At 43.2% G+C, this 26,485-nt stretch overlaps 1 protein-coding gene across 1 annotated transcript; it reads right to left on the minus strand.

Moving 5' to 3' along the window:
- Window positions 1–15,388: 15,388 nt before the first annotated feature.
- LOC117554916 (protein unc-13 homolog C-like) lies at window positions 15,389–21,517 on the minus strand. The gene is made up of 2 exons (XM_034229509.1): window positions 20,608–21,517; window positions 15,389–15,466 (listed from the first exon to the last, which is right to left on the minus strand). Exon 1 carries the CDS (start codon window positions 21,419–21,421, stop codon window positions 20,645–20,647), a length of 777 nt encoding a protein of 258 aa, XP_034085400.1. The 5' UTR covers window positions 21,422–21,517; the 3' UTR covers window positions 15,389–15,466; window positions 20,608–20,644.
- Window positions 21,518–26,485: the final 4,968 nt, after the last annotated feature.

The raw sequence follows: 26,485 nt of genomic DNA on the forward strand, positions 1-26,485 counted from the left end.
GCAGAGTGGCTGGGAGTATGCAGATCACGGCCATGTGGGGGTGAGGAAAGGGGGAGGCATATTGCAACCCTGGTTCATGTCTTGCTTGCAATAATCAGAACTGTCTGTGTGTGCTCATTTAAATGCCTAACTGAATTGTGATCACTGGAGGGAGATCATAATTACAGACACCACCTTTTAATCAATAGAAAACGTGGTCTGAGCTAATGGATCTGCTATGTTTAAGTTGCTTTTTAAATAAAAAATTGTTGGAAATGATGAGTCAAAATAGTTAAAACCTCAGCAAAAATAACCAAAAAGTAGTGTGTTTTGAAAACATTTTGCAGTTAGATGCACCTTTTAACAATAGTGGGGTATGAAACATGTATTATTGATAACTTTAACAATACTGTAATGTTGTTGATACTATTGCATTTAAGACAACATAACAGATGTATTAACATAATGACGATACAGTGTTTTATCATACTGTAGGTGTATCTGTAGGTGTACTGTATCATATTTGTAATCTTTTTGAATATACATGCAGTATTGTATATTCAAGCAATACAGTAGCTCACAACGGTTACCAAGTGTGGCAATATGAAAGAAAAATACCATTCCAATCTATTTGTAGTTCAGGTGGCTGGTCATTCACAACCGCTGAGATGGGGTCAGTGAAAAGCTGGATTGTGCCTCGCATATCGTGGAAATCCTAAAAGCGATTGTTGAATTGATCCTGCAACATTTTAAGGGCTTCTCTGTAGCGGTGGATCGTCATCTCACATTCGGCCAATTCGGGGATGTCATTTTACACACTTCTCCACATGCGGGGAAGTGTGTAAAATTCGGGGGATCTGACGCAAGGTTATCTCTGAACAGGCCGAGTTTCATCTAAAAACTATTCACATGACCAAAAAGGTCGGACACGGTCTGATCTTTGCCTTGCAACCGGACATTAAAGTAATTGAGATGTCCAGTTATGTCAGTGAGAAAGGCCATGTCACAGAGAAAGTGTGGATCCCTCAATATGTCACAGTCCGCACTTGTATCCGCAGTAAGGCTGTTCTCCAAAAACGCGGGAATTTCGAGGCGCAGTGCGTAAAACCTCTCCAGGCATTTACCACGGCTCATCCACCTGACGTCTGTGTGCAGCTGTAGATCACCGTAGGCAGCATCCACCTCCTCTAGAAAGGCCGTGAATTTTCGATGATTTAGAGTCCTGTTCCCCCCCCGAATCAGATTGGTAACTTTTGTTACCACATCCATGACATGCGTGAAGTTCAGATTCTTTGCACAGAGGGCCTCCTGGTATATGATGCAGTGCAGTATCGGGCAATCCACACCACTTTGACGGAGGAGTCCAGCGAAGCCAGTGCACCTTCCTTGCATTGATGGAGCCCCATCAGTAACAACGGCAGATAGCTTGTCAAATCCACCATATTCGCTGACAACACCCTTTTCTGCCTCGAAAATGTCCGTTCCCTTTGTTGTGCCGTGCAGTGGTACAAGTTGTAATAGTTCCTCGTGTACATCAAATGACCCATTTATTGATATTGCGTACACCAGTAGCTGGCTAACATCGGTAACATCAGGTACTCTCATCTAACGCTAACGAAAAGTATGAACAGTCAGACATGATTTGTTTCAGCTTTCCCTCCACATGACTTTGAATGTCAAAAATCCTGCGAGTCACTGTGCGTCGGGAGAGGGACACCGTTTCAAAATGTTTAGCCATCTCAATCGCGCATATTTTCACCAACTCTCTTTCTGATAGTGGCTTCTTTGCTTTGGCAAGCTGGAGTGAGACAGCATATGATGCTTTCAGACTTGATTCTTGGACACTTGTGACCTGGGTGAAAAAGCACTGTTGTTTTTGTACTTTCCCTTTTAGATCCGCTAGGATCGCTGCTCTGGCGGCCCCGGTGTACCTGTCATATTTGTCCTTGTGTGAAGTGTTGTAGTGGCGGCTCAAGTTGCTTACTTTCATGACAGCAACGGTCTGCAAACATATTAAACATTGTGGTTTACCCCTGAATTCAGTGAAAAGATAGGGTGAATTGCCCTAATGTGGGACATTTTTTGCATTTCAGACTTCGGGAATATATTGCGATATGAAGCCGATACAATAAATCAACATTAAGTACCATTCTGAAATCCCCAGGATGTGTCCTAATCAAACCAAAAGAGAAAATGCAGATATTACACTCATAAAAGAAATGGTAGACATATAAGTACTCTTAGTGCCAAGTTGTCTCAGACAATCTGCATTTCCTAATGTGGGACAGTTATGTGCAAAATGTGGGACACTGAAAAGTCTATGTTAAAAAGCCTCAGTCACCTTCATTCATGTAATAAAAACATCTCAGGTCAGTAACACTCAAAGCTAAATGTGCAATACCATGTTCAGCTATGTTACTATTTATAATGTTATTGTTTTTACAACAGAAGATGTTTTTCTTTAAATTGAAGTTAAATGCATCAATCTGGTGCACTTTGAGGGCAAAATTAAGAGATTTATGGATACAGCTCTCAACACTCATATGAAACAGAACTGTATATATTTCAACAATCTAAAAACCATTAGAATATGCTCACAGCCAATAACACATATTTGATAAACTCCTCTCTCCTATCTTTATCTTACCTAGTCTGCATTCTTTATTTTTTATTTATGCATATTCGACTAATCACTCCCCTTTTAAACTGTGTGTGTTTTTTTTTTACTGACCTATAGCACATATTGGAATGATTTCTTAACTTAGGCTATTTTTTACAATGTGTGTTGGAAGGATTTATTAAATTACTATGAATATTTGGGCTTAAATTAATTGCCATCTCTTAAACTCAGACATTTATCCCTAACATTATCCCTGACTTTGTCATACCATTTTAACAGAGATGCAGCCACCCCCAATTATTTAATATGATTTGCCCTTCACCTTAAATATCTAAAATAATGCATTAGAAGACTAAAACCCTGTAAATAACCATTGCTCTTGCACAATCCATGCCCCTTTTAGACCTGTCCCACATTAGGCAAATCATACTGTCCCACTTTGCAAAACATGTTTCCTAAAGTGGGACGATGGAACATTTGATTGAAATAAAAAATATAAAATATATTTACACCATATTATAATATGTTCTGATGAACAAACATATCATAAACACATCCTGATAAAAACTTGCAAGATTGTTTTATTTATACGAAATTTAAAACCTTAACATTACATTTGTCAAAACACTATGTCATTGACCTTTGGGTGGTCTTCACACATGGTACTTCCTGTTTAAAGGTTTTTCCACCATCATCTGTGATTGGACATTTGAAAAGTCATGTGATTTTGATCACATGACATCACAGCTTGTGTTAACCCGGGTTGCGTTCCGATAATCCAAAAATCAGCTCCTAAATTCTAACCCTATCTCCTATTCCTTGAACTCTGAGTGAAACGTCACGGGGTTAAGGGATAGTGGATAGGAGAATTCAAAAGGACTTAGGAGAAGAGACTGCGGTACTTTAGAGAATCCGAATGCACTTTCACTATCCGACGTGTTTATGATGCGCCAGCGGACGTCATGAATGTGCGTCTGCTGCTGCTGTGGGGAAACTATGGAAACTACAGTTTTCTATACAGCGGACTACAACATGGATGTTTAATAAGAACGAGGGACTACTGTAAACTCATCTGGAGTCTCTGCACCGTGCTCTGATGCTGTTGCTTTATGCTTTATGAACGTGGACAACAGAGAAACATATTCTTCATGACCAAAGTTGGAATTGAAATAAAAAAGGAAAGTGAAACTTATGCTCGTCACCCTCTCCCTCCGGTCCACATTTATACAAATGATCCCAATACGTATGATTGTATGAAAATATCTTAAAATCAATACAGATGTATTTATTATAAACGATAGTCCTTCACATCTATCACTGTGTATATCACCATTCAAACATCTTTTAAAAGTTGAACAAACCCCACAGCTCAGTAAAGACTGTGAGATGTTGACTTTATTTGATCATTTCAGTAAAAACTAACGTTCATATTTCTCTTTTTGATTATAATACTGATGAACGTTCAGAAAAAAGCACTTTGGCAACTTACCACATACGTTTTAAAATGCTTAATAAGCACCGTAACTTTCATGATATCATTTCTCGGTCATAATCGGTTGTTTCCGTGAACGGCCGACTGTTGTGATGGCATATGCTGCGGCTGCAATGCATTGTGGGGCAGCATTTTCTCCTCTCCTTTCGGTTAGGGAGGTCCAGTGGTTCCTAAGCTAAAGGAGGTTATAAAGGAAGTATGAAACCTCCTTTCCTTTCATTTGGAGAATTGGAACGGCACTTATCATGGCTGCCAGTGACGTATTTCCGACGTATTTTACCAATCAGATTGCTTGATTTAACGTGTCCGTTTTATAATGGTGTCCGTTTTATAATGGTGTATAAAACACATACATAAATTGATTAAGATCCAGGGAGAGTATAGGGTTAGGGTTACATTACTGAAGCAGGATTACATAGTGGCTTTGTTTCATGTAGATGAAACGGAGGGAGAGAAGACAAGTGCTGGATAGATAAATAAATATTAGTGTGTGCTTTGCATCTATGCTACAGTTTTTCCATGTATTTGCCAAACCCTATTTTCCCCAAAAAATATCTATTTAGCCACCCTACAATTGTGTTGGTCATTTCCTGATGTTGGCAGTAACAGCAGTGAATGAGGGTAATTTGGTTGTTTTTGTTTGTCCCACAATTCCCCAGTATTGTTTGGTAACAATCCCATATTTTGGTTTGTAATGACTTCTTTTATATCATGTATTTCGAGGCAGTGGTGGCTTTAAAGTTGCTCATTACTGTTGACAAGATTTTGAGTAAAAAAAACGGGTTACCATCAACTGACCATCTGACGCTGCAGTGAAATCTATGTGGGAGGTCTGGCAAAGCCACAACCTACATTTTGACTGCTTGGGTTTCTTTCATCTTTTTACAGCTAGGCTCAGTAAAGCAGATCCTGTCATTTGTTCCCATGTGAACCAAGGCTCCTTTCAGACTCTGACCACACCACACACGTTCAGACACACACAGGCGCAAAAAAGACCTGCTTTCCATCTGCAACCACACCATACACAGAACTCCTAGAACACAGGAGACCCACACACAGTGAGCGGCTCCCATCCTGTGACCTTACAACACATGAGACACACACACACACACACACACACACACACACACACACACACACACACACACACACACACACACACACACACACACACACACACACACACACACACACACACACACACACACACACACACACATTTTGTCTTGTGTATTTTAGTTTCACACCATCCTTATACCAATAAACCTGTGGGCAAAGGATTCATGTCTTCAGAGTCTTGGTGTACGGATGGAGTTTATCTGCTGTTAAGCTATATACACTATATACCAGGGACAGCACAAGGAGAGAAAGGCCATAGGCTAAGACAATTCACCTAAAAAAAACAAGACAAAAAAGGTGAAAAAAACGATTCCAACATCATGTTGTAAAAATAAAATCAGAAATAAATCATAATTCTTTGTTGTATAAGTTGCATTTTTTGAGGACTTGCTGAGACAAAAGCAGAGAGGTGATGGTTGATGGGGTTGAATCGACAGGTGGATGAGGGTGAGTGGTGCGGGAAGGCTGGCATAGAGCGAGGGTCAGCTGGCAGGCAGAGGACAGGAGAGAGACAGCTTTAAAACACCAATAGAGTCCTGAAACGTACGACTGCCACTGCATCCGAGGCAATGATCCGGGGAAACGTGGTAGAACGGCCGCCATTGATATAGGGAAACATGGCTGCAAACTCTGTCTTCTCTTTTAAATCACTTTTGAACCTTTTTAGAATTTATTTATTTTTATTTTCAGCTTTGTTTTACAACGTGTTTAGTTGCTGGTGTTAAGTTCCTTACATTTTTTGTATGTAAAGGTTCAGGTTTTTGTGCTAATAATGATTCACCGTGATTTTGGCAGCAAAAATGATGTTCACATTATGAACCCACAAATGGAGTTATACGATTATTAATTTGTTTAATTTTTCAATCTATACAGGCAATCAGTAGAATTGTGACTTGTGTGTGTAAAACGGCTGGACATCAATAAATGCTCGTTACCCAAGTACCGGTTTTTGCGTGTATTATTTTATGTTGCGGGTCTCCCCATGAGCCACTACCACGGAGTAGAGGGTGGGCCGTAACACCCCTCAAACAACTCTGGCAGAATCCCTTTGTTGCCTTCTCTATATGGGATGCTTGCCCGGGAGTGACCGAAATAGGAAAAAAAACTTTAAATCTGACTGTAGACGAGATCAAAACGAATGACAAATGAAAAGGTAATTAATGCATATTTTTATTCATAATATGGAGTAAATTATAGGGTTGCCTATACTGTAAAGCCAATTTCCATTATCCAAGTCTGTATGCCTTTGCCACCAATTAGAGAAACAATTAAGTTAAAAAAATAGGCTCCTTTTAGGACCTATCAGAATAAATCATATGAGAGACAAATTGTTATAACTGGATTCCTGACTTAATGTAGGTTTCCTCTCCAATCTCTGACTTGTTTGGACACATCCATAAACATAAATATCTTCAGGATCCAATAATGACATGGTCAAAGATAGACATGATAGTCCGAACTACGGAAAAACGAAAGTTGTAATGAGCTGGTCTAATTCTTTAACTCTTTGCTGTAGGCAAAATCAAATACCCCAAATTCTTCTGATGAGCACTGACAACCTCCAAAAGTTTCCAATTACAAAATCCCGGGGGGCACGCAGTGTAATTCATTATTTTGGAAAGCTGCATCCAAATGGAAAAACCAGTAGAGCTGCACTGCGAATTTAAATAACTCTCGAGTCATATATATTCTTTAATCTGAATAAATCTTCCTTTTTCAGTTTCTATACTCTGTGTGTAAATTATTCATGCATGCATGGCTTCACATTCCATATCAAAAAAGAAGAACAATCCTTTTTGTTATTGTAGTGACAGTGTAACCCTTCAATTTGCTGATTGCTCTAACATTATCTACTTCACTTCGTCTCCACACACACACACACACACACACACACACACACACACACACACACACACACACACACACACACACACACACACACACACACACACACACACACACACACACACACACACACACACACACATACACACACACGGTTTGTAGCACTGATCTTTACCAAATGCTCTCCTTCAACAAACTCACTTTCACTTCAAAACTCTTTTTCAAGGACTTATTTTGTTTCAGCCACCTATTTAGTTTTTTGTCTCGGTGCGACATCAAAACAGAGATAGAGACTCAACCAAGCTCATGTTAAGAAAGAAGTCTAGAGAGAACCGGCCGCTTTCTGTGGAGACTGCAGGCTGTTGACCTTCACTGATGAGTGAAGAAGAATCCCTCTCTTTCTATCCTGTTCTGTCTGGGGCACTTATGCTTTGTCTGCTTCGCCACTGTCTCTTTAACCTTCTGTTCCTCCTCTAATCTTTCCTCCTGCTTCTTTCCCTTTGTTATCCTCCTCTCCCACTTTACCATTACCTGTGCTGGTGAGGACGTTCGTGTTCACCTAACAATTGCAATGTTTTTACGATAGCTAATGGGGACAGAAAATATCTCAAAGACATGAAGTAGATATATAAACCCAATTAAAAGCTGTAGTTTGTTTTTTATTTTCAACTGCAACAATTTTTGTCAGGTCTGGTGATATTTTCCAAATGTTTGGATTTATTAAACAAACAGACAAGAGATTACATCACATTACTGTACATGCTTTTATCCAAAGCGACTTACATACTACTGCGGGCAATCCCCACAGAAGCAATTTGGGGTGATGTGTCTTGCCCAGGGATACAACGACATGCTGACTGCAGTGGGGTTTGAACCTGTGCTCACTTGATCTGAACACCAACGCTCTACCCACTGCGCCACACGCCTCAGAGATCCCATTACACACTGATAAACTGAAGTGTTGACTTTAATTATATGTATTATGTCAACAGATTTCACATTACTGTATTAGTTTAGTTGAAAGCAATACTATTACGTTTGAATAGGTTCAACTTGGGAAGGAGCATAGCTGTGATGAGAACATACACAAAGTATGTAACACCAACCACTTTGAAACAAGTCATTCAGTCTCTGGTTTTGTCACATCTTGAGTACTGTCCGGTCATATGGTCATCAGCATTAAAAACACATATACAGAAATTACAAATAGCTCAAAACAAGGCTACCAGACTAGCTCTCCACTGTTCGAAGCGCACTCATATTGGAGTTATGCATAGAAACCTATCATGGCTTCCGGTTGAGAAACGTCTGCAATCTCGTGTCATCACTTTTCTAAAAAATGTCCAATTTAGCAAAAGACCACTGTATTTTTATGATCAAATAGTTTACACAAGAGATGAGCATGACCATAAGACTAGACAAGCTACATCATACTGGCACCTAAACCCAGGACAAATCTTCTAATAATAATAATAATAATATAATAATGCATTTTATTTATATAGCGCTTTTCACAACTGAAAGACGCTTTACAGTATGAGAGAGGGTAGACAAACAAGGACAGGCAAACAAGTAAGTATAGTAAAATAAAAAGGCAGTCAAGAGGAAGTTGATTGAGAGGGGGGGGGGCTTATGGATAGACAGAGTTGAAAATATGTGTTTTGAGGCGGGACTGAAAGACTGTGAGGGACTCAGAGTCACGGAGATCTTGGGGGAGGGAATTCCAGAGCCTTGGAGCTGCCACTGAGAAGGCTCTGTCCCCATCTTCATCTTCTGAAATCTTCTGTGTCTTATAGAGCTATACAGGAATGGAACTCATTGCCAAACTACCTTGCTGAAATAGAGTCCAGAGCCTCTTTCAAGAAGAGATTGAAGGGCCATCTACTAATGACCATACCCTTGTGAGCTGTGAACCCTAATTTAATTTGATCACATACTTTGTACTGGTGGGTGTCTAGTGCACTCATCCTTGGCTGAGATTGATATTAAAAGTGGATGAGATTGTTGATGATGTTAGAAATTGTTGATGATATTGGTGATGTTGTTAATGATGTCAGGAATTATGTCTTGAATGTTGTTGTATTATTGTTGTATTATTGTTGTATTGTTTTAAGTGTCTGACCCCAGGAAGAGTAGCTTTTGTCAAGAGCAAAAGCTAATGGGGATCCTTAATCCCTGATGGCTTCCACAGGATTGTAGCTGACATCCTCGTGGATTCATCTTCTTATTACAGACACATGCATTTCCTAACATTCGGTCTTTATGCTGTAAAATGTATTATCTCTTCGATTTACACACGGCATCTATTGCACGTCTGTCCGTCCTGGGAGAGGGACCCCTCCTCTGTTGCTCTCCCTGAGGTTTCTCCCATGTTCCCCCTTAAACTGTGGGTTTTCTCCGGAAGTTTTTCCTTGTACGATGTGAGGGTCTAAGGATAGAGGGTGTCGTTTTTCTCATACTGATATTCTGAACAATCTGTGCTGTTGTATTTGCTGTAAAGTGTCTCTACTGTAGGCTATTTTTATTATATGTACAGCACTTTGGCTCGACCAAAAATCGTTTATAAATGTGCTATATAAATAAAACTTGATTTGATTTGATACATAAACATAAACATAAACTTAATATTATTACTCTCATCTAACCTCTTACAGTTATGTGAAATCTGTTGATGTCATTTATTGAATTAAAGTCAATGTTTCAGTTTTTTCAGTGCACTATAATTGACATAATTTGTAATGGATAAAAGCAGAAGATTCTTGTAAGTAATTGATTAAGTGCTGATTAAAATCCGTAGGGGATCAATGTCCGGTCAGTCTGCCGGTGGATTTAGTTTTATACATTTCAATGCACTATATTTTTACTACTGTTAACATTCAGACAAATACATTTAGATGGATATAAAAGGCTTTTGAAGAGTAGTAGTAGTCATTGGCTTGACTGGATGAGTGGGGTTGGGTTTGTGTGTGGTCCAGGAAGTGTGAAGAAAATTGTTAAATTCTCTCATTTTGGTTTTGTTTATGGTTTCACCTACTCTGAAGAAAATGACTTTACCCCTAAATCTTTAACTTTCTAAGCTTCCAACCTTTTTGTTGCTCCTCTATTTGTTCCATCCAACTCATACTGATTTACTTACACTGAACAAAAATATAAACGCAACACTTTAGTTTTTGCTACCATTTTTCATGAGATGAACTCAAAGATCTAAAACATTTTCTATATTCACAAAATAACCATTTCTCTCATATTGTTCACAAATCTGAAAAAATCTGTGATAGTGAGCACTTCTCCTTTGCCGAGATAATCCATCTCACCTCACAGATGTGGCATATCAAGATGCTGATTAGACAGCATGATTATTGCACAGGTGTGCCTTAGGCTGGCCACAATAAAAGGCCACTCTGAAAAGTGAATTTTTGCTTTATTGGGGGGGTCTGGGTGGGTCCGAAAACCAGTCAGTATCTGGTGTGAGGGGTAGGGTTAGGGTTAGGGTAATGTTGTGAATCGAGTGGCCTGTGTTCGTCGTCCATAACATACGCCTGCCCATACCATAACCCCACCACCACCATGGGCCAGTTCATCTCATCAAAAATGGGAGCAAAAACAAAAGTGTTGCGTTTATATTTTTGTTCAGTGTAGTATGTAACGCTAGACTTTTTGTGATATCCTTATTTAACCTTACATCTGAGGTAAACTTTTACATGCACTCTGCATTCAAACTTTACATATGTATTGAATCCTTTTAAAAAATGTCAAATAAAGAACCATAGTTAATACTTGTTCTCCTTAATTTCTTCTTCATTGGCCCCCTTTTCATTTGGTTATTTATCTTCCTTAGCCTTTAAATAAATTATCTGCCGCAACACTCTGCATCTTTCTGTCTATTACGGTGTTTTAATATCATACAAACTTTAAAAAAGACAACCTTTCCAAACACCATAAATGTTCCAATAAAAATGTATTGTTAAATGGTGCATCAATGGACCATGCAAAACTGCTGGCTTATTCACAAACGTATTGCGTCATCCAAGGACACGCAAATTATCCTCTAACATTATCCAAGTCTGCATTTAATTTTTCATTCAAGGTTCTTAGAAAGTTAAAGGTTTTGAAGATTAATAACCAAACAACTGCTTCGGTATTGAGATAATTAAGACTTGTTTACATCTGTGCAGCTTTTTTAATTATTTCCTTTGCCCTTTGATTGTGATGTGTTGGAGGACGAAATCAAGAGGCTTTAGAACTTATACGGACTCAACTCCCTCGAACAAGGAACTATTTGTGTTCGACTTTGTTGACTAAATTATTTTTGAGAGGGACTGTGGGAGCATTTTGTGAATTATTATCCTCTTATGGAACCAAAGGGTATGTAGGTGTCTTTCTGCTGCATGGTCTGATAAGTTATAGCAATAAGTGTACGCATGTTGTAAATGGTGTCCAGTTTTTAGACCGCTACCGCATGTCTCAATTTAAATGAATGGGAAGGAGCTTGCATAAAACGCTCATTTGTACGGCCTCTGTTATGCTTTCTTAACCCATGCCGTTACCTATCAACGCAATTCTGTTGAGATTTTTATCAACAGAATTCCATTGCTAGGTAACAGCATGGGTCATTCACTCCTTATTGAATGACATCAGAACGTCCTGATGTCATCACAAATTATGATATAATCATGTTATTGTTGACTGGTGGTACAGATGGCTTACTACGGTTGTGGTTACCCCACAAAAGAGACACCCGCCAAAAGTCTTTGGTGGGACACGTCAGGCCCATTACAAACATTGTCGTAAACAGAATGGACCGAACTGTCATCACTTTATCTGATGACAACATTTTTCGTGTTTGGTCTTTGAAGAGATTGGAGTGTAAGCAAAGCATCGAGATTCAAGGCATGAGACCAGCTCGTATCTCCAGTATGTGTTACAACATACTTAACAATGATTTAGTTCTGGCTAACACAGATCTAGTCAAATATTTTGGTAGGGGAACAGATGCTTTTAAAGAAACATTAACATCCCATGACAAGCCCCTGTGCAATGCTCTCTATCACAGCATTTACAAAAAGGTTGTCTCTGTTTGTCGAAAAGGTGAGGCTACACTTTGGGATGTCTTAACAGGAATGGCTGTCATGCAGTTTCAGGTCACTCCATATGGGGGGCACACTGCCATTGCATTTGATATACCACAGCGGAGACTAATCACAGTTTCCAAGGACGGGAAATCAAAACTGTGGAACTTCATCACTGGAGTTTTGCTTGAAGAATTTCCTGTTACCTTGCCAAGTTTATGTTTATGTTTATGTTTATTAAGGATCCCCATTAGCTTTTGCTCTCGACAAAAGCTACTCTTCCTGGGGTCCGACACTTAAAACAATACAACAATAATACAACAATAATACAGCAACATTTAGGACATAAGTCCTGACATCATTAATAACATTAAAAACATCACCAATATCATCAACAACATGCGATCAAATTAAATTAGGGTTCACAGCTCACAAGGGTACGTGGTCATTAGTAGATGGCTCTTCAATCTCTTCTTGAAAGAGGCTCTGGACTCTATTTCAGTAAGGTAGTTTGGCAATGAGTTCCATTCCTTTATAGCTCTATAAGACACAGAAGATTTCAGAAGATGTGTCCTGGGTTTAGGTGCCAGTAGATGGCCTGATGTAGCTTGTCTAGTCTTATGGTCATGCTCGTCTTTTGTGTAAACTATTTGATCATAAAAATACAGTGTTTTTTTGCTAAATTGGAAATTTTTTAGAAAAGTGATAACATGAGATTGCAGACGTTTCTCAACTGGAAGCCATGATAGGCTTCTATGCATAACTCCAATATGAGTGCGCTTCGAACAGTGGAGAGCTAGTCTGGCAGCCTTGTTTTGAGCTATTTGTAATTTCTGTATATGTGTTTTTGCTGCTGATGACCATATGACCGGACAGTACTCTATATGTGACAAAACCAGAGACTGAATGACTTGTTTCAAAGTGGTTGGTGTTACATACTTTGTACATTTTCTCGCCACAGCTATGCTCCTTCCCATTTTAGTTACGGTACTGTCAATTTGCTTTGTCCACCGTAAACCAGAATCAAGAACAATGCCAAGCAACTTAGTCTCGTTTACATGTTCCACTGGCTGACCAGCCGGCGTCAGGCTTAATTGAGGATTGCTGCTTAACATATGTCTGGATCCGAACACCATTGCTTTTGTTTTTACAATGTTGAGTACCAGTTTGTTATTGTTGACCCAGTCTGCTATGGCTTTAATCTCTATTTTAAGATAGTTTAACTCACTGCATGTTGATGCTGTACTGTACATCGTGGAATCATCAGCATACATTATTACACTGGACTTATTTAATACGTAAGGAAGGTCATTTGTGAATATAGAGTACAACAAAGGCCCAAGCGAACTCCCCTGTGGGACCCCACACTACAACACCTTACTTTCAGAAAAGCTCCCATTGAAAAACACTCGCTGCCTTCTCCTAGTCAGGTAGCTCTCCATCCAACACATAGCAACAGAATCAAAGCCATAGCATTTGAGTTTGTTCAGCAGCAGACTATGATCGATTACATCGAAAGCTGCGCTAAAGTCTAACATCACAGCTCCTACAAGCCTCCTATCATCCATGCTCTTTAACCAGTCGTCGGTCATTTGTGCAAGTGCTGTACTTGTAGAGTGACCATCTCTATAGGCATGTTGGTAGTTTGTTGTCAGATTGTTACTTGAAAAGTAGTATCGAATTTGGGTGTATACTATTTTTTCTATTAATTTACTTAACACTGGGAGGAGACTTATAGGTCGACTATTGGAACCAGCAAAGGTTTTTCTTTTATCCTTGGGTAATGGGATGACCTTGGCTTCCTTCCAGATCTCGGGGCACACGCCTTGCTCTAAACTTTTATTAAAAATGTGACTCAATGGCTTGGATATGTATTTGGCCGTCATTTTGAGCAGTTTACCATCCAAGTTGTCAATCCCAGGAGATTTATCATCGGACAGATGTAAAAGCATATTTTCAACATATTCTTCTGTAAAATTGTGGAATTCAAACATGCACTGCTTTTCCCTCATGATACAATCTTTAATGATGTGATGTGACACTGTGTCCTTGACTGCACCCATGGCATTCCTCAGCTTATCTACTTTATTTGTAAAATAATCATTAAAATTATTTGCAATATCTGCTGGCTTGGTAATGAATTTACCCTCGGTTTCTATAAAAGAAGGATGCATGTTTGAGTTCCTCCCCATTATGTTATTCAATATTTTCCATAATTTCTTTCCATCATTCGTAGAATCACTGATTTCTTGCATGTAGTATTCCCTCTTTCTACATTTATTCAATTTGGTTACCGCATTTCTTAGTTTACAGTAATGTTGTTTGTCACATAGAGAACCTGTTCTGTCTGCAGTTTTTTTAGCATCATCTCGTTGGACCATTAAACTTCTCATCTCGTCATTCAACCAAGGTGCACACTTTGACCGGGCAGACCATTTTCTCATAGGAACATGCTGATCGGCAATCCCCATGAAATACTTCATAAATACTCCCAGTGCTTTTTCTGGGTTTTCCTCATGGCAAACATCAAACCATTGCACATTCTTTACCTCCTCTACAAATTGTTCCTGATTAAACCCCTTATAAGACCTTCTATAATGTATCTTGGAGCCAGCCTTAGGTATTTTGGTCTTGCGTACTATAGCAACTAGATTATGATCACTAAAGCCAACTGTGAGTGACAACACTTTAGTGCAGTGCTCTGGCCTGTTAGTATAGATGTGGTCAATGCAGGTCGTTGTAATAGCCCCATGTTTATTTGTAGCCCTTCTGGTTGGTGATGTTATTACCCGAGTCATATTACACATTTTGGCAGCTAATGCAATCTTGTTCCACATGGGGCATTTCTCATTGAAGGCATTGATATTCAGGTCTCCCATGAAATATGTTTCGCTATTACACTCAGCTGTATTATCTACCATTTCACAAATACCATCTAGATAGTTTGAATTGGCACTCGGTGGCCTATAACAGCATCCAATTAATATGGGTTTTAAATTTTGCAATTGTATTTGTAACCATAAAGCTTCTATTTCATTTTTCATTAGGTTGTATCGTACTTTAGCTGGAATATGATTTTGTACATAGATCAAAACTCCGCCACCATTCTTATCTCTATCCTTTCTGAACAGATTGTAACCATGCATTGCAACCTCTGAATCATCAACAGATGAGTCCAGGTGTGATTCTGAGATAGCCAGTATGTGTATATTATTTGATTCTACCAAATGGCAGAGTTCATGCACCTTATTCCTCAACTACCCACATTCAAGTGAGCAAGTAACATTCCCTTCTTTGGCAGATTAACAGAATGTGACATTATTGTCATGTGTTCATAATTAGTTCACTAGCAGGAACCACGCCACAACAGTGTGATGTTTGTAAGTTTATTGAAGTAACATGTGAATGATATGAGGGGGGTGAAGAGATGATCTGGGAGGACGAGCTGTGGTCCGTGCAGTGGGAGACTCAGAGTGGGGGTTCCGTCTCCGGCATGATCTGCGTGGGCTGATTACGGGCCCCCAGACAATACCTGGGATTAAAATGTTAGTATATACAGTATATAAATATGCACCGTTTAAATATAAATGTTGACGGGTAGAGGATGTTGGGATGAAGGGATGAGGGATGGAGGGATGAAGGGATGTTGGGATGAGGGATGTTGGGATGAGGGATGTTGAGATGAGGGATGTTGGGATGAGGGATGTGGGGGATTTTGGATTGTGGGTATTAAGGGATGTAGGATGAGGGATGTGGTCATGTAGTGATGATGTGATGTTGGGGATTGAGGGCTGTTGGGCTGCGGGCTTGTGGGGCTTCGTGCTGCGGGGCTGTTTGGGCTGCGGCTGATGGGCCTGTCGGGCTGCGGGCTGTTGGGCTGCGGCTGTCGGGCTGCGGGCTGTTAGGGCGTGCCGGGCTGCGGGCTGTCCGGCTGCTTGACTGTTGGGCTGCGAGGCTGTATCAAGGGGCTGCGGGCCGTGTTTGGGCTGCGGGCTGTCGTGCTGTCGGTCTGGTAATGGAGCTGCCGGGCTGTCGGGCTGGCGGGCTTGTTTGGGCTGCGGGCTGACGGGCTGCGGCTGGAGGGATGGGGGGCTGTAGGGATGTTGAGGGAGGGAAGAAGGGATGGATGGATGTATCGCTCGGTGTGAGTCGGAAGGGGAACTGTATGGGTAGAAGGGAGAGGGAGGGTGGGTTGAAAGGATGGAGACAAGCGGTGGCCGGAAGTTTTGCCGGATATAAATAGGGGTGGCCGTGGTTCGAGGTGGAGTTTTAGGCGTGGCCATGCTCCTGAACCTATGTTAACAATTTAACCTCATTTCACTAGCAGGAACCACGCCACAACAGTGTGATGTTTGTAAGTTTATTGAAGTAACATGTGAATGATATGAGGGGGGTGAAGAGATGATCTGGGAGGACGAGCTGTGGTCCGTGCAGTGGGAGACTCAGAGTGGGGGTTCCGTCTCCGGCATGATCTGCGTGGGCTTATTACGGGCCCCCAAAAGAGTCGGATTAAAGCAGCTGACTTAAGAGTGTGCGACTGTGCGTGTCTGAGATCATTGAGATTGTTGCGGATGTAAGCGTGATACGTTTGGGATGACGAGCGGCCGAGGGCCTAGATGGTTGGATAAGAGATGCCCGGTCTAGCTGCTGTGGACGCTGCGCCAATGCAGAAGGAATGGCTCGAATAATATTCTGAACATATCCCCAAAATAAGCAACGCGTTGTGGAAGTGTTTCTGGAACCAGAAACGTGTGGCCGTTTTCCCTGTTTCGGTGAGAAAGAGTGGGTGTTGAGGCGTTGCGTATGCATCGTACCTTGCGCTGAGGTATTTGGTTAGTGGCTCGTATGGCTGGGATACGAGTTCAGGCGGAAGATGTGGATGGGGAAAGAAATTCCCAGCTGATCCGTTTTATTCCGGAGTGTGAATATGAGAGTCGTTTGCCGTGGAGGGCTAACAGCTGCCATTTCGTGCATCTGTCTGCCTGTAAGTAGTTTGACAAGAGGAGAGTGATGCGCTGTACTTTCTCTGAGGATAGAGAAGCCCGGAAAGACATTAAGTCCAGGGTGATGCCTAGAAACTCAATGGAGGTTGTCGGCCCTGAGGTTTTCTCCTCAGACAGAGGAATGCCAAGGTCTGAAAATGTTTGTATGAGTGTGCTCAGCCCGTGGCGGGGGGGGTGAGGATGGTGGAGTGACGATGAGAAGTCGTCAAGGAGATGGAGCACGTAGGGGAGTCTGTGGTTATTTGTCAAGATCCATCACAGAGCTTCTGAAAGGGAATCGAAGATTTTGGGACTGCTTCTGCAGCCGAATGTAAGGCGTACTGAGAAGTAATAGGCTCCCATCCAGTACACTCCGAAGAAATGCCAGAAATCTGGGTGTATAGGCAAGATCTTGAATGCACTGGTGATGTCTGCCTTAGAGAGCCATGCTCCCCGGCCTGCTAAGCGGATGAGGGTGATGGCGTGGTCGATGTTTGCGTATTGCATTGAAAAGTCTGGGCTTGGAATGACGCTGTTAATGCTCGGGATGGCTGAGCCGTGTGGAGAAGACAGGTCTATTATGAGCCTCTTTTTCCCGGAGTATTTCCTAGTAGCTATGCCTATTGGACTGATGCGGAACACTGGAAAGGGGGGACTATCGAATGGGCCTATCATGAACCCTTCTTTGACTTATTTCGCTAGTAAGGTGTCGACGGTGTGAGGTTCTGTTAAAGCGGACTGAAGGTTGTGGCAGATGTGAGATGTGTCGGGCAGTATTGCTATGCCTGGGTGGGAACCATGGGTGAAGCCATTGGTGAGAAAGTAAACAGACTATCTGGATGATTCGCTGAGGCGGTAGCTAAGTTGCTTATCTTGACGGGTGTGCTGAGGTGCCGTGCTAGTCAATCTGCTGATGTAGTTGGGTTGTGAGGGCAGGTGCTCCTGGCATGAGCGCCGCCGCAGAAAGAGCAGATTTGCATGAGGCGGCAGCTAGAAAAAGAGCAGCCTAGGTCATTGAAATTGTTGCACACCATCCTGCCTCCCTGCGGGTGATAGACGGTTAAAGTCTGAGGCGTTGCATGGTGGAGAGGAAAGTGAGTGAGGTGTTTGAGATGGTGGAGAGCTGACTAAGCATGCTAAGGCCGGGTGGGGGGGGCTCCGCATAATTGGCAAGTGAGGGATGCGCGTGCTGCGAAGATGCGGCAGTAACGCTCGGAGTCCGGAGCAGCCCGGTATGTTCCCTGGTTGAACGGCTTGATGCGGCCGGCGGCTTGGCTAGCGAAGTTTATTTTATTATTTGTATTATTTTCCCTGAGAGAGAGACCGGAGCGTCTACTCACGGCGAGGGTCGGAGAGAGAGAGACCGGAGCGTCTGCTCACTGCGAGGGTCAGAGACAGAGAGACCGGAGCGTCTGCTCACTGCGAGGGTCGGAGAGAGAGAGACCGGAGTGTCTGCTCACTGCAAAGTTCAGAGAGAGAGAGACCGGAGCGTCTGCTCACTGCGAGGGTCGGAGAGAGAGAGACCGGAGCGTCTGCTCACTGCAAAGTTCAGAGAGAGAGAGACCGGAGCATCTGCTCACTGCGAGGGTAAGAGAGAGAGAGACCGGAGCATCTGCTCACTGCGAGGGTCAGAGAGAGAGAGAGACTGGAGCCTCTGCTCGCTACGAGGGTCAGAGAGAGAGAGACCGGAACGTCTACTCACTGCGAGGGTCAGAGAGAGCGAGACCGGAGCGTCTGCTCACTGCGAGGGTCAGAGACAGAGAGACCGGAGCATCTGCTCACTGCGAGGGTCGGAGAGAGAGAGACCGGAGCGTATGCTCACTGCAAAATTCAGAGAGAGAGAGACCGGAGCATCTGCTCACTGCGAGGGTCGGGGAGAGAGAGACCGGAGCGTCTGCTCACTGCGAGGGTCAGAGAGAGAGAGACCGGAGCATCTTCTCACTGCGGGGGTTAGAGAGAGAGAGACCGGAGCGTCTGCTCACTGCGAGGGTCAGAGACAGAGAGACCGGAGCATCTGCTCACTGCGAGGGTCGGAGAGAGAGAGACCGGAGCATCTGCTCACTGCAAAGTTCAGAGAGAGAGAGACCGGGGCCTCTGCTCGCTGTGAGGGTCGGAGGGAGAGACCGGAGCGTCTGCTCGCTGCGAGGGTCGGAGAGACCGGAGCATCTGCTCACTGTGAGGGTCAGAGAGAGAGAGACCGGAACGTCTGCTCACTGCGAGGATCGGAGAGAGAGAGAGACCGGAGCATCTGCTCACTGCGAGGGTCAGAGAGAGAGAGACCGGAGCGTCTGCTCACTGCGAGGGTCAGAGAGAGGGAGACCGGAGCGTCTGCTCACTGCGAGGGTCAGAGAGAGAGAGACCGGAGCGTGTGCTCGCTGTGGGGGTCAGAGAGAGAGAGACCGGAGCGTTTGCTCACTGCGAGGGTCAGAGAGAGGGAGACCGGAGCGTCTGCTCACTGGGTGAGGCGCTGTTGCTACGGGGTTAGCTGCTAGAGGAGGAAGGTAAGCGGAAGCTGGGTTGCTGTGGACTGCTGAAGGTAGGAAAGAAGAAGAAGAAGGGATGGAGGGATGAAGGGATGTATGTGCAAGGGGATTTTCGTGAAGCCTGTGAGCAGGCACAGAGGGCAATACGACCTGGCCCCCGCCAGGGGGTGCTGGTGAGTCGGGCTGTGTCCAAGGAGGAGGACGGAGGCCTGTGACGTCACGACTCATGATGCGCGTGCGCCGCGCGGTGGTTGGCTCTGGAGCCGGAAGAGCTGTGTGTGTCGTTGTTCTTGCCGTTGTGCTGCTGTAGGCTTTGTAGAGGTTGAACAGTCTAGCCTTGTTGTCATTTCGGGGAAAGTGGATGCCGTTTTCTTTCAGGAAACGTTGGAGTTGAATGACAGTCCACCTCCTGAGTTCGGGCTCTGTTTCGGAGTGCGGCTCCATCCGAGAGGCATGTCGGGTGCGCCACTGCGAGTGGCCGGGGGCTGCTAATGGCCGGGGGCTGCTAATGAGGCAGGCTGCCGTTGGTGGGGAGATTGGAGCTGGCTGTGCCTGTTGTGGCCCCGGTTGTTTGCCCTCGCTGGCGGAGTAGACGAAGCCTGGGACCTGTCTGGAGTTGGAGGTGTCTCGTTGGGGGAGCTTGAGTGGGAGCGGTTGCGGCTGGTGTGTGGGACACTGATTGCCGAGCGCACGCGGCTCCGTTCGGATGCTTGGCTTAGATCCAACTGCTGAAACGTGGATGGCGGGTAGCCGATGTCGAAGAGATCTTCGTCTGACTCCGGTGAGTTGATCAGCAGTTCGGAATCCATGGTAAGTTGAATGTTCTCGTGGTAGCGTTTAGCTTGTTTGAACCGTGACGACGCACGGCGTGAATCACGGTCTGGCTGTCAGTCCTTGAAAGGATGGAGACAAGCGGTGGCCGGAAGTTTTGCCGGATATAAATAGGGGTGGCCGTGGTTCGAGGCGGAGTTTTAGGCGTGGCCATGCTCCTGAACCTATGTTAACAATTTAACCTCATTTCATATCAGATATACCTTAAAAGTCCAGTGATACAATTAGGTTCTGGAGTGCTGTGGGGGGCGGATTATCAGCTTGTCATGCCTCAGGAAGGCAATCTCTCCCCTCTCCCGCGCTTCCCACAATTTAGGGAGTAGCTCTTTCCTTTTCATTCTGACTGCTTCAGTGTAATCTTCATTAATGTAGATGTTCGTCCCTCTTAGATTTTTGGCTCTCTCCAAAACCGCTGATCTGTCCTTGAACCTCAGGAACTTCACTACTATGGGTCTGGGTCTGGTATTGTTAGCGGCTGGCTTCCCAGTGCGGTGAGCTCGCTCAATCTCAATGCCTCGTTGAAGCTGGAGTTTGTCCACAAGAATGTCTTTCACCTTTTCCTCAGTTTGCGCCCAGGTCTCCCCAGGCTCCTCACCGATGCCGTCAAGAACCACGTTGCTCCTTCTCGATTGTCCTTCTGCATATTCCATTTTGTCAGTGACAGCTGACAGGCCGTCACTATTTCTCAAGATGTCAGCTTGCATAGACTTACAGTGTACAGACTGTTTCACATTTTGAGTTTTCATGTCATCTGTATCCTTTTGAGTAAATTGAATGCTAGACCTGATTTCCTGAACCTCCCTTGTAATGGCATCCAGCCTTGTGTTAGTGGAATCCATAATCATTTTAACAAAGCCTCTGAAGTTCTCCTGTTGCTGCTGTAAGAGTGCAGTAAACATGTCTTTCTGCTGATTTAGTAACTCTGTTACCTGAGCAAGAGAGACCAGATCCTCCTCTGGTTTTCCTTCTTTGCTGTCCATCTGCACCTTCTTTGGTGGCATACTGAAAGCTGTGGTTGGTGAGATAGCTCAGGGTAGATGTTAGCTGCTGCAGATAATTCCAGGTAGATGTTAGCTGCTGCAGATAGCTCCAGGTAGATGTTAGCTGCTGCAGATAGCTCCAGGCAGACATTAGCTGCTGCAGATAGCTCCGGGTAGATGTTAGCTGCTGCAGATAGCTCCAGGCAGACATTGGCTGCTGCAGATAGCTCCAGGTAGATGTTAGCTGCTGCAGATAGCTCCAGGCAGACGTTAGCTGCTGCAGATAGCTCCGGGCAGATGTTAGCTGCTGCAGATAGCTCCAGGTAGACGTTAGCTGCTGCAGATAGCTCCAGGTAGATGTTAGCTGCTGCAGATAGCTCCAGGTAGATGTTAGCTGCTGCAGATAGCTCCAGGTAGATGTTAGCTGCTGCAGATAGCTCCAGGTAGATGTTAGCAAAAATAAACCCTGTGAACTTTGGAAATTACTCAATAACCAGCTTGGCTGCAGTAAAAAACTCAAAACGAGATTTTCTAACTTAAACATAAAGACAGATAACAGGCTCATCACAGACAAACTGGATGTGGCCAAGTACTTGAACATTTTTTTCACAAACATAGCCACAACTCTTGTAAATAAATTACCCTCCCACTCAGGGCTTTTTGGAGTATATCACATCATGACCTACTACAAAAACCTAGGGGTACGCAAAGATGATTTCAGTCTAGCAAGGGTAACAACAGCAGAGGTACTCATTAAACTGAGCGCCCTCCAACCTAACAAGGCCACTGGCCACGACAATATCCCCTCCAAATTCCTCAGAGACACAGCAACCGCCATCTCACCAGTCATAGCTCACATAATTAACCTCTCCATAAAACAGGGAAAAGTACCCAAAGACTTCAAAATTGCAAGAGTAAACCCCCTGCACAAAAAGGGCAGCAAATTGGACCCAGGCAACTACCGCCCTGTTTCTATACTTACCTCCATCTCGAAAGTCATGGAAAAAATAGTATATGAACAGGTCGAAAAGTACCTCGCGGAAAATAAACTAATCTATGAATTTCAATCTGGCTTTAGAACATCCCACTCCACTGACACATGCCTTCTTTATTTGAGCGACCACATCAAACAAGAGTTGGACGAGGGCAAGTACTGCGGCATGGTGATGCTGGACCTACAAAAGGCTTTCGACACTGTCAATCACCCCATTCTGATTGACAAGCTAAAAGCAATTGGTTTTGATAAACTATCGGTGAGCTGGATGCAATCCTACCTGGAGGGGAGAGAACAGATGCTGGAGGTAAACGGTACTCTGTCCCCCCCCCCCTCCCAGTGAGCTGTGGTGTTCCACAAGGAAGCATATTAGGTCCGTTACTGTTCCTAATTTATGTAAATGACATGTCATCAGCATGTGACTGCAACTTGTTCCTGTTCGCGGACGACTCAGCCCTGCTGGTCTCTGACAGGAACAGGTTGCAGGTTGAAAAAACCCTCAGCTCCGAGCTCGGCAGAATCTGCACCTGGCTCGCCGATAATAAATTATCATTATACCTGGGTAAAACAGAGTCCATTCTCTTCGGTTCGAAACATAATCTCAGCAAATCCGACGACTTCTCAGTTGCAGTGGGCGACATTATTGTCACAAGTAAGAAGGAAATTACATACCTAGGATCTATTCTTGAGGCAAACCTCTCCTGTGACAAAATGGCATCCAATGTAATAAAAAAAGTCAATCAAAGAACTAGATTCCTATACCGGATCTCCTCTCTGGTAAACAAAAACACCCTGAAAACTCTGGCAGGAGCACTCATTCAAGGGTACTATGACTATGCTTGCACGTCATGGTACCATAGCACCTCCAAGGCGCTAAAAATAAAACTTCAAACATCGCAAAATAAACTGGTCAGACTACTGCTTGACCTTTCATCTAGAACCCACCTCACCTCTGCCCACTTTGACAACCTAGGATGGCTTAGAGTAGACGACAGAGTACAGCTACTTGCAATGGGCCTGGTCTACAAGATCCACTACACCTCTATGGTACCCATGTACATGTCAAAATTCTTCCCAAAGGTCAAGGAATACCATGATCATAACACCAGAGGGAGCTCCACAAATCATGTGAAACCCAGATTTGGCACAAAAAAGGGGGAATACACGTTTCGCAATTATGCCACATCAAGGTGGAACGCTCTTCCCACAACTGTAAAGGAAAGTAAAACTATACTTACCTTCAAAACCTCTCTTAAAGAGCACCTTCGGGGGAGAGCATTGCAAAACTGGCCCCGGTAATGGTACAAATCTCAACCTGTCGTTCAATGGACAGCTTCCCCCCTCCATCTATACTCGCATTTTAGACTCTGTTACTAACTGTATATCTGTAGACTTGGTATGTCTTAAATGTCCGGTTAGGATGTATTAGAACGAAATCTAAAATGAAAATTGTAAATAAGCAATCTGTATGTAAAAAACCACCTGTATGTAAATTGTAAATAAGCCATCTGTATGTCAAATATGTCTTATATGTCTTAAATGACATGATGAATTGGAAATGGGGGACCCTGATGTAAACAAGACGAGTCTTTCTCTGGTCTGCATCCCCTTAACAATTGTATGTTTTGAGCTGTACTGTACTGTACCCAATATACAAGCTGTTAATAAACTTTTCAATCAATCAATCAAGCTGCAGATAGCTCCAGGTATATGTTAGCTGCTGCAGATAGCTCCAGGTAGATGCTAGCTGTTAACTTAACTCAATACAACAAAGTTAAAACTACTTTCTTGTGAGATCAGTTATTTAACTCATCACAGATGACAGTAGCAACAGAAGAGCATCCACTCTGTGAATGCCGCGAGACTGAGTTGGTTACCTTTGGCTGGTGGGCAGTGCACTAGTTCGCTGACGTTGTCCGTGTCAACAGGAGTGAGGTGACAACAGGTATTGTCTGCATGGACGAGAGTGTGTTTGTGTCGGGAAGGAACTCGAATAAACAGAATTTTTGTCGTGGATTTGGAGGGTTATGACAACATATTTTTGGAACATGATTATTTAGATGCATCAGATGCAACAGCATCAGAGCACGGTGCAGAGTCTCTAGATGAGTTTACAGTAGTCCGTGGCTGCAGTCGAATAGTCCATTTAGTTTAGGAACCTTCCTAACCGAGTGAAATGACCCGGAAGTCCCTCAGTGGCAGCCATGATAAGTGCCGTTCGAATTCTCCAAATGAAAGGAAAGGAGGTTTCAAACTTCCTTTATAACCTCCTTTAGCTTAGGAATAACTGGACCTCCCTAACCGAAAGGAGAGGAGAAAATGCTGCCCCACAATGCCTTGCAGCCGCAGCATTTGCCGTCACACGACAGTCGGCCGTTCACGGAAACAACCGATTATGACCGAGAAATTATATCATGAAAGTTACGGTGCTTATTAAGCTTTTTAAAACGTAGGTGGCAACTTGCCAAAGTGCTTTATTTTGAACGTTCATCAGTATTATAATCAAAAAGATAAATATTAACGTTAGTTTTTACTGAAATTATCAAATAAAGTCAACATTTCACAGTCTTTACTGAGCTGTGTGGGGTTTGTTCAACTTTTAAAAGATGTTTGAATGGTGATATACACAGTGATATATGTTAAGGACTAACGTTTATAATAAATACATTTGTATTGATTTTAAGATATTTTCATAGTTCATACAATCATACGTATTGGGATCATTTGTATTAATGTGGACCGGAGGGAGAGGGCGACGAGCATAAGTTTCACTTTCCTTTTTTATTTCAATTCCAACTTTGGTCATGAAGAATATGTTTCTCTGTTGTCCACGTTCATAAAGCATAAAACAACAGCATCAGAGCACGGTGCAGAGTCCCTAGATGAGTTTACAGTAGTCCCTCGTTCTTATTAAACATCCATGTTGTAGTCCGCTGTATAGAAAACTGTAGTTTCCATAGTTTCCCCACAGCAGCAGCAGACGCACATTCAGGACGTCCGCTGGCGCATCATAAACACGTCGGATAGTGAAAGTGCATTCGGATTCTCTAAGCACCGCAGTCTCTTCTCCTAAATCCTTTTGAATTCTCCTATCCACTATCCCTTAACCCCGTGACGTTTCACTCAGAGGTCAAGGAATAGGAGATAGGGTTAGAATTTAGGAGCTGATTTTTGGATTATCGGAACGCAACCCTGTAGTTTCCATAGTTTCCCCACAGCAGCAGCAGACGCACATTTATGACGTCCGCTGGCGCATCATAAACACGTTGGACAGAGAAAGTGCAGTCGGATTCTCTAAAGCAGAGGTTCTCAATTGTTTTTCAGCCAAGGACCCCTTACAAGATAGAGAATACACCAAGGACCCCCTCATTCTGATTTGTGATTTTGGGCTATATAAATAAAAATGTACTTGATTTGACTTGTATGTCCCTTGGAATAATCTGACGTAGCCTATTTGTTACACTTCTATAGTCTTAGTCATGTGAAAGAACAACACAAGAGAAATGTATTAGAAAGATATTGGATATGTATTAAAAATATTTGCACCATCTCAACACAGAATACCCATAACACAATCAATCAATTAGCTGCAAGTAACACTGTACCTAAAGAAAATATCAAAGGGAAATCAAGAGAAAAGTGATCATTTGAATTGCATTTCAGAACACACACACACACACACACACACACACACACACACACACACACACACACACACACACACACACACACACACACACACACACACACACACACACACACACACACACACACACACACACACACACACACACATCACACACACACACACACACACACACATACACACACACACACACACACACACACAGGGGTTAAAGTGGGCCGGAACGATCCAGAACAGCGTTCCGGCACCTTCGATTAATAAGTAAATACATCTGATTGGCAGTTTCATACATAATAATGTCAAGCGAGTTCACAGGGCTGCCAACTCTCACACAATTGACATTTTTCACACGCTCTCAGCCACAAGTCCGTTTTCTCAAGCAGTGAAAAACAAATTCATAACTGATAATGTCATGGTGCGAAAAGAAGACACTTCTGCACATTGC

This window comes from Gymnodraco acuticeps, unplaced genomic scaffold (assembly GCF_902827175.1).
Source record: "Gymnodraco acuticeps unplaced genomic scaffold, fGymAcu1.1, whole genome shotgun sequence".
Taxonomy (NCBI): domain Eukaryota; kingdom Metazoa; phylum Chordata; class Actinopteri; order Perciformes; family Bathydraconidae; genus Gymnodraco; species Gymnodraco acuticeps.

Bases quoted from the DNA above. Each gene is read 5' to 3' on its own strand.
- LOC117554916 (XM_034229509.1), bottom strand. From the start codon at position 21,421: ATGCCACCAAAGAAGGTGCAGATGGACAGCAAAGAAGGAAAACCAGAG.